The 15,889-nt window shown below is 34.5% G+C and overlaps 1 protein-coding gene across 1 annotated transcript in view; it reads left to right on the top strand.

Annotated features, from left to right (window-relative positions):
• NKAIN2 (sodium/potassium transporting ATPase interacting 2) overlaps positions 1-15,889 on the top strand; it is a 1,008,072-nt gene that overhangs the window by 560,209 nt on the left and 431,974 nt on the right. Inside the window, exon 3 of the mRNA XM_059941958.1 lies at positions 2,779-2,859. Coding sequence (XP_059797941.1) covers positions 2,779-2,859 — 81 coding nt within the window. The remainder of the gene's footprint in view (positions 1-2,778; positions 2,860-15,889) is intronic.

Genomic DNA, 15,889 nt, shown 5'->3' with positions numbered 1-15,889 from the left:
TAGCCACAGAGCTCCTAAGTGACGCAAACTTTAGGTCGCAAGTTCTTAATCTCTATATGCAATTTATTTGCATGTGACCCATTGTCTTACCTGTCTTTCCCTAAAATTATTAATTTTGGTGACTAAAGCATAATTTTTTCAGCTTCATTTTTTAAACCAAACTAAGTATAATTTACATTTACACATACACATAAATGCATAACTTAGTATGAGTGATATCTAAGTTTATCTGGAAGAAAATTCCAAATTCTTACTATATATTCAACATATAATGAAATAGTGATTATGCCATTGTACCACATAGACACAAATAATATTTTCAGCATTTTATGATCTGAAAATATAATTTCAGTTGCAAAATAGAAAAGCTATAGCTTTTCTATTGACATTCTTTAATGCCTCGTCAGGAAACCTAACTACCAATGACAAACTTTCAGGAATATATAATATATGTTATACAGTGTGTTTCATCCACTCTTACCAAATATTTTACTTATCCCGCTCCTTTGCTTTTTAGTAAATAGTGCTTACTTATCTCTCCATTATAAATAATGTAGGGAAAGTGTGTCACCAGGAACGAAGAACATGATCAAACACTTCAGTCGATCATGCTTTCATTCTTTCTTACACTCATATAAACCAAGTCACAGGAACTTACAAGCGTTTTTTTTTTCCACCTACTTACTCTTAAAGTGGGACCCAGCACTTCATTATATTTCTAAAACTAATATCCAAATCTGCAAAACAACCCAATAAGTCTAGATTTTAATATTTAAAAATATTTGTGAAACAAGTTTCTACTTTATAATATGGACCAAATTTAGACATCTCATTAGATCTCTGCTCTAAAACTTAAGTTCCACGCCCCAGCCTGCTTAGCTTCCTGACCCTATTTCCAGTACGCAGCCTTCACTTCTCAAACCCCTTCTTTTGTGTTGGATCATTTAGTTTTGCTCTTATTTTGTTCTCAACGAGCAGTGCACATATTCAACAGTTAGATGAATGCATCCCCCGGAAAACAGTGGAGTCAGTGTTTATTGTTATATAAACTTATCATTTAGGACTCTCAGTCCTCACACTATATGAATGATCATAGAATTCTCATAAAAACCAGATCTGGAATGGGTAGAAGGAGTTCTGCTTCTGAAAATAGTTAAGATTTTTTTCTGTATTGTTCCTCATTCATTGATTGACTTACAAAATATTTACTGAGTACCTGTTTTGTACAGAGTACTAAGTTAGCAACTTAGAGATATAAGCATTAATTGAAAGAGTCTTTTCTCTCAAGGAGCTTATCATTGTGCACTGGGGAAAATATGCAAATAATTAGATATAAGACATTTGGAATGAAATTCGAGCAAGCAAGATCTTATTGGAGCACAAGGCAGGCATACACCATTTCTAATTGGATATCACTCAAGAGGTGATATTTATATTGACTTCTGAAGAAAAATAAAAATTGATAGATGGTAAGAGGAGTACTTAGGGAAAGTAAAATTATTAAAATGAAAATTATTAAAAGATAAAATTATTAAAATGGCATAGAGGTGAGAAATAGCTTTCCATGTATATGGAGCAACAAGTAATCCAATGTGTCCATAGTCCATAATGACTTGAAAGATGAACTGAAACGTGTGTCTGAAAAGATAACATGGTACAAGATCATGGAGGTCCTTGAACTATAAAATAAAGATTTTGGAACTCACCATATAAAGAATGGGAGCCATTGGTATTCATTTAACAGAGAAATGACATGGTAGCCTCTTGTTCCATTTTTTTTAAGTTCACACCTGCTGCTTTCTTTGTTTACTGCAACCTCCCACCATGGCCTTTCCAATGCCCCACACTGCTGTTTGGTAAAATCCATAAATTAGTTTGGTTCACCTCTTATGGAAGGTGTTTCACCTCTTCTGTTAAACGTTGCAGGACTACCTTTTCTCATCATAGTTTATACACGTTTCCCATCTTCTTTCCTTGAGCTCAGACTATATACCCTTTTATGATTTTTGTATAAGAATCATCTCTTTTCTAATCTACCTCTTTCACTTGACTTGAATTCAGGGAGAATTTATCATTGGTCTTTGTATCCTCAGTGTCTTTCTAGCATGTTTCCTTCTAGGGACTTAATAAGTTTCTGAATGCTCAGAACTGTGTCTTGGTAAGAAAATTTTGTCATTGATGAAGAAAACATACCAAATAGACAACAGAATAAAATTAGAGATAATAACTAGATGGTCACTAAAGTGGGAGAGCATAAGAGGATAAAATAAGAAGGTGAAAGGATAAATGGAAAGAAGATGCCAAAGAGAAGCTGATTAGATGGGACAGAGGTATGAAAACTGATTTGAAGATGACCCTAGATAACTTGGGGGAAGGCTACATGTTATCAAACATTGGGTTGATCTTGCTAAAGGAAGATAAGAGTTCTCTTTTAAATGTGTTGTAGTTGATATATCTACTGGGGCATCATTTTTTCAGATGTCTAGAAACCACAACCATTCCCTCTTAAAACAGAAATGTGGACTACTATTTCTTTTGTCTAAAAACCAAAAAAATTATCCCTAAGCAAGTTTGAGCTGTAGTACTATAAGAGTCCATTACAGTGAGGAAAAAAATCAAACTAGAGATAAATGTACATCTCATCCTGTTCCTTAGAAAGAAACAATATCTAGTATTTTCCACTAATCTTAAGATTTGGTGTTCAAAAGTTCAAGTTCTATTTAAATCTTACTCAGTCGATTCAAAATTAATTATGTTATTTTTCTTGCTTTTCTACAGTATGCTGTCTGGCTAGTCCTCTGGGTTACGTGGAATGTGTTTGTTATCTGCTTCTATTTGGAGGCTGGGGACCTCTCAAAGGTAATTTGCCATCTGATTTGCCTGAGTCATCAGTTGTGTGTTAACAAGCCTCTTCCTAAGTAAGGCAGTCTCACCCTACTCTTGTCACTTAGATGCGCCTCGAATGAAGGTAAATTGAAAGATGTCCTCATCTATCTCTCTGCATTTCTACCATCAAAGAAACATTTCAGTGTGTCACAAAAATGTCATTTTATTATTTTAAGCAAAACTAAATGAAATATTGATTATTACGGTGACCATACTGTGTACTTTTAAAACATTGACTTGTAAGAGATTTCTGAAGCAGAGTAGGAAGTTTTTCAGAGATAAAATCTTGAAGATTTTTGAAATCACTTAGTTGGCTTATTACTCTGATAAAGACTTTCCTGATTGGACCCAAATAGCAATGTAATAATTCAAATAATTAATGGGTTTTAGTTGAATAAAACTGTTACCAGAGGGATATAATTTATTACATAAATGAATAAAATAGACATTTTATTCTAAAATAATCTAGGAAGGACTTAAAATACTTACATTTTCATTTAGGTTTCTTTATTTTGTGCTGTCCTTGTATGAGTGTTTGTATGTATGTGTGTTTGCATGTGTCGTGCTATTATATTTCTAACATAAATGCCTTACTATTGAAATAATGCAGTTTGTAGATCTCTAAAACCAACATCCTTCTTCTTTTGGAATGCAATTAACAGCAAATAAGTCAAATGAGATAATCCATTCAAAGTAGTAGTAAATCTTGCTTGAGACACTTGAGAGAGTTGTAAACTTGTACTTCTTCATATTAACTTTAAAAGATAGAGATTGTAAAATGTTCTTTTACCTCTCTATCCCTTAGATCAGAAAGACCCTGCAAAGATGTTGACATTTTTAAAACCCAGAGATGATAACCTGCTTTCAAAGGCTAAAAGAGCTAAAAAGTCGCCAGGAACTACCTTTGCAGGGCTATATATCTTAGTGGGTGGGGGATGGGGTGATGGTAATACACATTAATAATCTAGCATACAGGAGTTTCCCAAAGCACTCTGAGCATTTTCAAGTATGTGTATTTATTATTTAACTATGATATTGAGTATAAATAATCTTGACTTTTTTTTCAATTTCAAATGATGAAAGATAAAATAAGAGGGTGACGTTATCATATGAAATAGACCCAAGGCTTCTGGAACCTGTAGTTTTATGAGCAGATTTTGGACAAGTCCTCATTGTGGCCCTCGGCAGTGTCTGCCCTGGTGGGTGGCATTTCTGTATTCTTGCCGGTCATCATACTCCACACTCTCAGCAGCAGGCAGTCCTTTCCTGAACATGCCGTGACCAATGAAAAGGAATTGTTCAGGTGGCTCTAGGAAAGACACTTCATTTTCTGCTTAAAGCTCACATTCCCAGGACTTGAATTCCTTACCCAATTTATATATCTCTGCTGTATAATCCACTTTGTTCAAAGAGATTCCTCACTAAAATGACTTTTAATGATATTTTCAATTTTAAATAATCACCTTAATAATTGGAGGACAGGTATTCAGGCATATTGGCTGAGTAAGATGATCTAGCAGATCAGAGTTTGTTTAATATTAAAAAAAAGAGGGAGAAATCTGAATCAAGCTGGTTGCACAAATGTGTAATTTTTCTCACTGCTCCATGTGATGACTGCAGACACAAAATAAAGCTTGTGATCCCATGACCTTGGACATGGACATTGAAACCATAACGAGGACACATCCTAAAACATTAGAGTTCAAGAGAGTTGCAACCCAAATGACTAAGAATTCTTCTAATGCACACAGGCAGGTAATGACTATCCCATGGCAGTGAAGCAGTTAATAATATTTCCTTTTCTTTTCATCTTATAAGCCAAGGCTAGACTCTGCAGAGCACATGAAAATTTAATAATTTCCTTTTAACAAATAATCTAAAGGAAAACCATAAAGGGCAAAGTTATATTGTTATCTGTACTGGGATTTTCCTCCCTTTCCTGCTCAAAGGGTTTGAGAAAGGTATATTTATGCCATTTAATTCTTTAGCTTCTGCAACTGCCTCACATTCTTCAAGTAACAGAGTGCCAGAAATAAGCAATGGTGATTGAAAAATGTACAGATATATGAAAGCTCAAAAATGGGACTCCTGAAACTGCTGATAATACTTAGGTTACAGAATATAAACCACTTTTTTCCCTCACCTCACCCAAAAAATAAAATAATTTGACCATATGAATGGGTCAGTTTGTTTGAGGCTGAGGGATAAATATGGGAAACAGAAGCAGGGAAGAAATTCTGTGATCTTTATATATGTGAGAGAAGTGTGTTTGTTTCCATAAAACATTTTGTAAAGAATTGATTTCTTCATAATGAATATCGGCAAGAAATGATAAAAAGTGGTAAAATATTAAGGCAAACTTGAGTTACCCGTTAGAGTTTAGAATTTTTTGTTGTCCTTTTCCAGTGTCTTTTCTGCTTTTTCTGCTAAACTATCTGCCATGTACTTATGAGAGAAATAGATATTAGCATCATTAACGAAGCCAGTATATACCTTCAGGAATGAAACGGCTTAATTACAATAATATGGTACACAGGACTGACCTGGTTGATATTCAGTTTTCTTTGTACCCATAATTGTATAGATAATATATTTTTCATCAAAAATTCTGTGTAAATCCAACATTATTATTACAATATTTATTAATATATTTTAATGATTATCCCTGTGAGATTTAAGGAAAAATAAAACTAACCAACCAGAGAAATTTCTTTTTAAAAATTGTATCTCAATGATATTAATAAAATATTGGGAATGTCATATAAATTAGCACATAATATGGTAGGAACAAATAAACATATACATTGCATAATAACTATTTCCACACTATTTATATTAATGCTTTAGATATTAGTGTTATAACTAAATATCCTGAAACATCCTATAGTTTCTTACTTTCTGGGGTGATATTTTAATAGATGTTCTGTTAATGAAACAGAGATAACATTAAATGAAACAGAGATAACATTAATTTGTAACTCAAAGTGTTTGCTAACTTTGTAGGCAACTGCCTTTGAGCATTAAATGTGACCTGGACTATTGGATTAATAGTTTTGAGAATTCCTGATGTAAATAGTCTTACTGTGTTGTTGGATTATTCTGGTCAATTGTGATTTTCTTGCTCACAGATCAAATAGAAATACAAACTAATCCCAGTTATTAACTGAATTGAGTTATTTTGAAAAGAGAAGAGATCTGTTTGTTCTGTAGTTAACTTCAAAGTGCACTGTTAGAAGGAAAACACATATAATATGGTAATTCACCTATTAGATTCATCACCTGGGAAAATGAAATTTATGAAATAGTTTTTGAATAGTTACACACAGGAAAAAAATTAGCGCTCTTCTGCTATCTGCAAAAAACTGTATTCTGTTGGGTGTGTTATAATTGTAAACTACTCTTAGCTGAAATTATATCCTAACATTTTTCTTTATATGACTATTTTGAGGTCTCAGTTTCTACTTTCGTAATTTATGGGCACCATTAGTGAATGATGCACCACCTATCTTTAGAAATAAAATAATTAACTTACAGTTCATACAAGAGTAACCAAGGGATTATTTTACACTTAAAACAACCCAATTTGTTTGTATACTAGGGATGCAGGTATATAACCCTTGGGTTTCATTATATTATCAGAAACTTATCTTGTTAAACATACCCTAGAGCAATTAATTATACCCAATGAATGCTTTTAATAGCAAAGTCTAGAAAGCTGTCATGTTTTAATAAATTTGATAGTTGCTACTGAGATCTAGATATACATTTTCATTTAAAAATGTGGTATGTAAAAAAGCTATGTAAGAATGCGGCTTATTTATGAAGAGGAAATAGGCAGTCTACCTGAAAAAGTATTCAGAGTAATGATAGTAAAGATGATGCAAAATCTTGGAAATAGAATGAAGAAGATACAAGAAATGTTTAACAAGGACTTAGAAGAACTAAAGAGCAAACAAACAATGATGAACAATACAATAAATGAAATGAAAAATTCTCTAGAAGGAATCAATAGCAGAATAACTGAGGCAGAAGAACCGATAAGTGACCTGGAAGATAAAATAGTGGAAATAAATACTGCAGAACAGAATAAAGAAAAAAGAATGAAAAGAATTGAGGACAGTCTCAGAGACCTCTGGGACAACATTAAAAGCACCAACATTCAAATTATAGGGGTCCCAGAAGAAGAAGAGAAAAAGAAAGGGACTGAGAAAATATTTGAAGAGATTATAGTCAAAAACTTCCCTAATATGGGAAAGGAAATAGTCAGTCAGGTCCAGGAAAGGCAGAGAGTCCCATACAGGATAAATCCAAGGAGAAACACACCAAAACACATATTAATCAAACTATCAAAAATTAAATACAGAGAAAAAATATTAAAAGCAGCATTGGAAAAAAAACAAATAACATACAATGGAATCCCCATAAGATTAACAGATGATCTTTCAGCAGAAACTCCGCAAGCCAGAAAGGAGTGGCAAGACATATTTAAAGTGATGAAAGGGAAAACCTACAACCAAGATTAGTCTACCCAGCAAGGATCTCATTCAGATTTGATGGAGAAATTAAAACCTTTACAGACAAGCAAAAGTTAAAAGAATTCAGCACCACGAAACCAGCTTTACAACAAATGCTAAAGGAACTTCTCTAAGCAAGAAACATAAGAGAAGGAAAAGACCTACAATAACAAACCCAAAACAATTAAGAAAATGTTAATAGGAACATACATATCGATAATTACCTTAAATGTAAATGGATTAAATGCTCCCACCAAAAGACATAGACTGGCTGAATGGATACAAAAACAAAACCCGTATATATGCTGTCTACAAGAGACCCACTTCAGACCTAGGGACACATACAGACTGAAAGTGAGGGGATGGAAAAAGATATTCCATGCAAATGGAAATCAAAAGAAAGCTGGAGTAGCAATTCTCCTATCAGACAAAAGAGACTTTAACATAAAGACTATTACAAGAGACAAAGAAGGACACTACATACTGATCAAGGGATCAATCCAAGAAGAAGATATAACAACTGTAAATATTTATGCATCCAACATAGGAGCACCTCAATACATAAGGCAAATGCTAACAGCCATAAAAGGGGAAATCAACAGTAACAATTGTAGTAGGGGACTTTAACACCCCACTTTCACCAATGGACAGATCATCCAAAATGAAAATAAGTAAGGAAACACAAGCTTTAAGTGATACATTAAACAAGATGGACTTAATTGATATTTATAGGACATTCCATCCAAAAATGACAGAATACACTTTCTTCTCAAGTGCTCGTGGAACATTCTCCAGGATACATCATATCTTGGGTCACAAATCAAGCCTTGGTAAATTTAAGAAAATTGAAATCATATCAAGTATCTTTTCCAACCACAATGCTGAGAGACTAGATATCAATTACAGGAAAAAAATCTGTAAAAAATACAAATACATGGAGGCTAAACAATACAGTACTAAATAACCAAGAGATCACTGAGGAAATCAAAGAGGAAATCAAAAAATACCTAGGAACAAATGAAAATGAAAACATGATGACCCATAACCTATGAGATACAGCAAAAGCAGTTCTAAGAGGGAAATTTATAGCAATACAATCCTACCTCAGGAAATAAAAAACATCTCAAATAAACTACCTAACCTTACACTTAAAGCAGTTAGAGAAAGAAGAACAAAAAAACCCCAAAATTAGCAGAAGGAAAGAGATCAGAAAGATCAGATCAGAAATAAATGAAAAAGAAATGAAGGAAACAATAGCAAAGATCAATAAAACTAAAAGCTGGTTCTTTGGGAAGATAAACAAAATTGATAAACCATTAGCCAGACTCATCAAGAAAAAAAGAGAGAAGACTCAAATCAATAGAATTAGAAATGAAAAAGGAGACATAAAAACTGACACTGCAGAAATACAAAGGATCATGAGAGATTACTACAAGCAACTATATACCAATAAAATGGACAACCTGGAAGAAATGGACAACTTCTTAGAAAAGCACAACCTTCCGAGACTGAACCAGGAAGAAATAGAGAATATAAGCAGACCAATCACAAGCACTGAAATTGAAACTGTGATTAAAAATCTTCCAAAAAACAAAAGCCCAGGACCAGATGGCTTCACAGACGAATTCTATCAAACATTTAGAGAAGAGCTAACACCTATCCTTCTCAAACTCTTCCAAAATATAGCAGAGGGAGGAACATTTTTCACAGAACTAGAACAAAAAAATTTCACAATTTGTGAGGAAATACAAAAGACCCCAAATAGCCAAAGCACTCTTGAGAAAGAAAAATGGAGCTGGAGGAATCAGGCTCCCTGCCTTCAGACTATGCTACAAAGCTACAGTAATCAAGACAGTATGGTACTGGCACAAAAATAGAAATATAGATCAATGGAACAGGATAAAAAGCCCAGAGATTTACCCACGCACATATGGTCACCTTGTCTTTGATAAAGGAGGCAAGAATATAAAATGGAGAAAAGACAACCTCTTCAATAAGTGGTGCTGGGAAAACTGGACAGCTACATGTAAAAGAATGAAATTAGAACACTCCCTAACACCATACACAAAAATAAACTCACAATGGATTAAAGACCTAAATGTAAGGCCAGATACTATCAAACTCTTAGAGGAAAACATAGGCAGAACACTCTATGACATAAATCACAGCAAGATACTTTTTGACCCACCTCCTAGAGAAATGGAAATAAAAACAAAAATAAATGGGACCTAATGAAACTTAAAAGCTTTTACACAGCAAAGGAAACCATAAACAAGGCGAAATGACGACCCTCAGAATGGGAGAAAATATTTGAAAACGAAGCAACTGACAAAGGATTAATTTCCAAAATATACAAGCAGCTCATGCAGCTCAATATCCAAAAAACAACCCAATCCAAAAATGGGCAGAAGACTAAATAGACATTTCTCCAAAGAAGATATACAGATTGCCAACAAACACATGAAAGGATGCTCAACATCACTAATCATTAGAGAAATGCAAATTAAAAGTACAATGAGGTATCACCTCACACCAGTAAGAATGGCCATCATCAAGAAATCTACAAACAATAAATGCTGGAGAGGCTGTGGAGAAAAGGGAACCCTCTTGCACAGATGCTGGGAATGTAAACTGATACAGCCACTATGGAGAACAGTATGGAGGTTCCTTAAAAAACTAAAAGTAGAACTACCATATGACCCAATAATCCCACTACTGGGCATATACCCTGAGAAAACCATAATTCAAAAAGAGTCATGTACCACAATTATCATTGCAGGTCTATTTACAATAGCCAGGACATGGAAGCAACCTAAGTGTCCATCCAGAGATGAATGGATAAAGAAGATGTGGCACATATATACAATGGAATATTACTCAACCATAAAAAGAAACGAAATTGAGTTATTTGTAGTGAGGTGGATAGACCTAGAGTCTGTCATACAGAGTGAAGTAAGTCAGAAAGAGAAAAACAAATACCATATACTAACACATATATATGAAATCTTAAAAAAAAAAAAGGTCCTGAAAAACCTAGGGACAGGAATAAAGATGCAGATGCAGATTATGGCCTTGAGGACACGTGGAGGGGGAAGGGTAAGCTGGGACGAAGTGAGAGAGTGGCATGGACATATATACACCACCAAATGTAAAATAGATAGCTAATGGGAAGTAGCCACATAGCACAGGGAGATCAACTCAGTGCTTTGTGACCACCTAGAGGGGTGGATAAGGAGGATGGGAGGGAGATGCAAGAGGGAGGAGATATGGGGATATATGTATATGTATAGCTGATTCACTTTGTTATAAAGCAGAAACTAACACACCATTGTAAAGCAATTATACTCCAGTAAACATGTTAAAAAAAAATGTGGCTTATTTAAGCTTTGAGAAATAAAATTGCTCTCTTGTAAACAAAAGAGACAGGAAGCGGATAAAACCTGTCATACAATGTAGGCAATGGGCAGAAATCCTTGAAACCATTTGCAAGTGCTGTGTGAAAAAATGTACTATTACAACAATCCCAGTTTTATTCCTTTTATTTAAAAAATGAATTATTCATTTTAAAAGGTATCTGATATTTGGATATTTTCAGCTCAGTGAAATCAATGCTTGTATCAAAATTTTCTTTTATGATTTCATATGAAAAAAGGTGGTATGGAGAGACATCTCTTATAATCTTTTTTTTTTATAAGATATCTTTTTTATTTTTTTAATTTTTATTTATTTATTTATGTCTGTGTTGGGTCTTCGTTTCTGTGCGAGGGCTTTCTCTTGTTGTGGCGAGCGGGGGCCACTCTTCATCGCGGTGCGCGGGCCTCTTACTATTGCGGCCTCTCTTGTTGTGGAGCACAGGCTCCAGACGCTCAGGCTCAGTAATTATGGCTCACGGGCCCAGCCACTCCGCGGCATGTGGCATCTTCCCAGACCAGGGCTCGAACCCGTGTCCCCTGCATTGGCAGGCGGATTCTCAACCACTGCGCCACCAGGGAAGCCCTATAATCATTTTTAACTTGAATTAATGGTGCTCTTCAAAAAGTAAAGAAATCTGTACAATTATTAATAAACAAAGAATACCTGTGATAATAGATTTAAGACTAAATTTAACAAATAATCAAGAAGACAATTGATTGGATTCATATTTTTTTGTTTCTTTTCTTATTGTAAAATGCATATAGTCTAAGAAAACTTCAATTAACTGTCATTAAATGAATTAGGAAAAAAAATGATTTCTCAAACCTTCAAAATAGATTTTGCTTTTAGATGTAGGATAAATGTCCTATATGTTATTAAGAATTAAATATAATGTAAATTTCCCCCAAAATAGAAATGAACCAACCTTTTGTAATCTTGTCAAACTGTAACTGCCTCTGTTCTCTTGTTTCCCTTAATAGTGCATTGAATTAAACTGCTTATTTTCTTCTTCAGTTCTCTTTTGTTTGCTTACTTGTTCCACTTCGTTTTAAGGCCCCTAAAATGAGGAGTCGAATCTTTGGACCTTTCTACTTCTCTGTTTACATTCTTTCACTTGAAAATGCAGTTCACTGTCATAATTTAAGCTATCATCTCTACACATGTCTGCCAGATCTATATCTATATCTTCAGTCCTGACCTTGTTGCTAAGTTAAAGTCCCACATCTCCAACTTTCTGCTTGTGTCATGTCAATTCCATTGTCACCTTAAATGCAACATGTCCAAATGGATTTATCATCCACAAAGAATCCAACTTCCTTAATTCACTTCTTACTCAGAGAAGGAAAAAAAGGCAAAGTTTATTGCAAAATATGAATAAAAGAGGAAAAGAATTGTTTTGTGTTGGGGGAGGCTACAGAAATCTTTATAGATTGACCATTAGATGAAGTAAGAAATGCATATTTTTTATTATTTATAATTTGTGTGTATATTGTAAACTTTGGACAATAACAAATGAAAAATAGTAGAGCTGTGCTGAAGTAGTGATACTTTGGAAATGTAAGTGCCCCAAAGATATGAATTGACCTTTAGAAGGTGCTGTACTCTGGGGGCATTTGCTAATTCTGGTTAGGGAAGGAGGCTACGAATCCAGGTTTTAAACCCATAGAAGGCTATTTCTGGGCTTTGTATAAATCAGCATAGTTTTAAGGGAAAGGGCCTCAGGCAGATGGACAAATTTCTTCTTAGGGCATTTGATGAATTCTTTATAAGGCTAAAGGCATAAATGGACAGACCGAAAAGCAGAGTTAAGTTGTTTGGCAGTCTTACAAAATGGAGACTGAAGATAGGAGAGGGCCTGTGCAGAATGAACTCAAGTTATAGTTGAGAAACATGGAGAACAAGCCAGGGTCAAAAGAGAGGCACACTAAACATTATGGGGGCTAAAATCCAGGCTCAGTTCAGCACAGTCCTTGATTGAAATGAGCTGATCAGCTACCATTTTATCTGTCTAGTTTAGGGAAAGGGAAAATATCTTACTAGAAAGATAGCATTAGCTTATACCATTTATTTATATGCATATCCAGCAATTGAAAATTCCTACACATGCTAAAAGAGAGGACCTCATTGCTGAAAGTGAAGGAAAAAATAGACAATTGAAACAGACCAACAGATGATTCAGATATTGTAATTACCTGACAAGGACTTAAAATGTTGAAGAAAATAATGGGAAAAACTGGAGATAATAGACTGAAAGATGAAGAATTTACCCTAAAAGGGTTGGGATCTATATAAAGAATCAAATGGAAATTCTAGAACTGAAAAGTATAACATTTAAAAGTAAGAACACATTAAGTGTGTTTGATGGTAGATTTAAAAGAGTAGAAGACAAGATTGGTGAACTGGAGGACGATGGGTCAATAGCAAATATCCAAAGTGAAGCACCGAGAGAGTTTGACAAAAACAAAAAGAAAAGAATGCAAATATTAAAAGGATGTCAGAAACATATGGGGCTCAGCTAAGATGCAATATATAAATAATTGAATTGCCAGGAGAAGAAAGACAGAATTGGACAGAAGCAATATCTGAAGTGATAGAGTATTTTCAAAACTGGTTAAATACATCAACCCACAGATTCAAGACGACTTTCAGATCTCAACTGGAGTAAATACCAAGAACACCACATCCAAATATAGAATAGTAGCACTGTTGAAAATTAAAATCCAAGAAGAAAAAAAAAAAAAAAACAGCCACCAAAGATAAAAGACCCATTACCTTCAAAGGAACAGCTAAAAGACTGACAATTGACCTTTCTACAGAAAGAGTGACTCTAGAAGGCAATTGAATGGCACCTTTAATGTGCTTTAAAAGTGACAACCTAGAATTCCATAACTTGCAAAAATATTCTTCAACAATAAAGGTGAAATAAAAGCATTTTCACGCAACAAGAACTAAAATAATTCATTAGTGGCAAACATACACTAACAAATTCCTAACTGATGACATTTTTGTCTGTTCATCATCCATACTTTTCTTTTATGGATTAGATTACCCAGAACCTTTAAACAGAGCACAAAGAAGGTTCCTGGTTTCTGGCTTCCTTTTAACAGGGATCCCATTGTAGATTGTGATATGTGTGCATATGAAGATTTATTACTTAACACTGACTCTAACCAAGGTATCAAGTAAAGCAAAAAACTGGATTACCCAGAGCTCTGGGGAGAATTTATGCTTAAATTCATCTTTTAATACTCAAATCATATATATTCTTCATTTGTGTGACAAAATTCTTTCCAGAAACCTTCCCATACCTTTGTCCGTGGTGGAGTTGACTAGACCATGAATGGCCATGCCTCTAATTTTACTTTATTTGCATACATTTTAAAAATTATAATTGAATTTCCAGAAGCCGAGGATCCTTATTCCCAGGGTAGCAGAAGTCTTATATGCTCCATGAAGCTGTCATTGAGAGCCACAAAGATATCTGAGAATTCCCACTTGGATTTCTGCCTTCTTTACTCTTGTGGTTAAAACAATGTAAACCATTTCACAATTTTGCTGTTTTCTCTAATATTTGAGTGGCTTTCTCTTTCTCTGCAAGAACTAGATGGCTCTAGTAAATTAGCTGCTCTAATTTGTACTTTCTTACTTTGATGTCTTTCCCTCTTGCTGATTTCCCCCTTCAGATGCCCCTGTGGGTGTCAAGAATCCCATACTTTATTTTGTGGGACTTAAAAGTGTCTTGGGTATTGAAACGAGGACCTTCCACATAGTGGAATCTCCATGAGCATAAGCAAAGTCTTGGGGCATGAGCAAACATTATTTCTGCTGGATGATTCACAGGCATCATGCATGTAAAATATTGGTAGACGGTCTTCCCACAGATCAATGAAAATAGTCAACCTGAGCTCCCTGGAAGAGCAGAATGGTCTCCAAGTATTGACTCCCCTGGGTCTCCATGCTGCTGGCAAAGTTCATTGTGACATCCTCAGAATGCTGACTCAGGTGCTGTCCACATTGACCAAGATCTGCTACTCATTCAAAGACACACACTGTTCTGTGACTGCAGCATCTCCGACTCTATTTTCTGTAGGTTTGGGCTTATACAGTCTTATCTGCTCTCTTTCTAATTTGTTATTAAGAAATACACTATGTGCAGTTTTCCTTACCCAGTCTTTGTTCAGTTAACCTTTTATTTTCTCATTAATCAAAAGCTTTGCTTTCAAAGCTATTATTTCTGATATGGAAGTCAAAAAAAAAAATTAAGCTCTAACTACTTTTTTCTTTTTGCATTCCTATTAAAACAATGGTAATTCTCTTTGAAGCAAGAAGGATGTCCCTGACTCACTAGGTAAAGTCTACAAAAGTTAAGTATGAAAAATAAAAGCACAGAGATTAATATTTCAAGAGAGTATCCTGCTGGAAATAAAAGAAAGAAGATACAAACGTGGTCTAAGCCAGTGCCATCCTGTTTCTCTTCAAAGCCTAGTCAGAAATCATTCTAGAACAGCAATTTTTATTCTATGCCAAAGTAAAGCAGCTATACTTTTTATAGGTTTATTATTCACAGAGCCATGTAAAAAATGAAAGAATATGTTTCCATTAAGAGTTCCATGGCTTTAAATTTAGAAATATTTGAATTTTTGGTAAGAACAATGAAAACCACTGTATATTTTTTTAAAACCTTGAAATAATTTGTCTAGATTACAGTGATCTCATATTAAGTGGGCTCTTAGATCCTGAAATATTGGCAAAATTTACTTGAGAATTATGTCCAATTCAGCATGGTACACCCCAGCCCCTCGTGTGTTCTCAGTCTGTGAGAACCTTATCAAAATCCCCCTCTCCACTCTGAACCATCATCCTAACATGACCCCTGGAACTCATTTGGCAACTAAATTGGGAATGGCAGTTGCCAAATTAGCTTTGGAGGGCAGAATGTCAATCTCTTTGTCTGTGAATTCACTCAGAGACAATTGATGCTTTGATGAACTGTGGGAGATTATATAAAGATACAACTCAAAGGATATTAAATAGTGAAATGAATCAATTTTTTCTGCTTCTAGCATCCAGGGTTA

Source organism: Balaenoptera ricei, chromosome 12 (assembly GCF_028023285.1).
Source record: "Balaenoptera ricei isolate mBalRic1 chromosome 12, mBalRic1.hap2, whole genome shotgun sequence".
NCBI lineage: Eukaryota > Metazoa > Chordata > Mammalia > Artiodactyla > Balaenopteridae > Balaenoptera > Balaenoptera ricei.
Note: the sequence above shows the minus strand (reverse complement) of the source record. Positions and strands in the feature narration are given on the sequence as shown.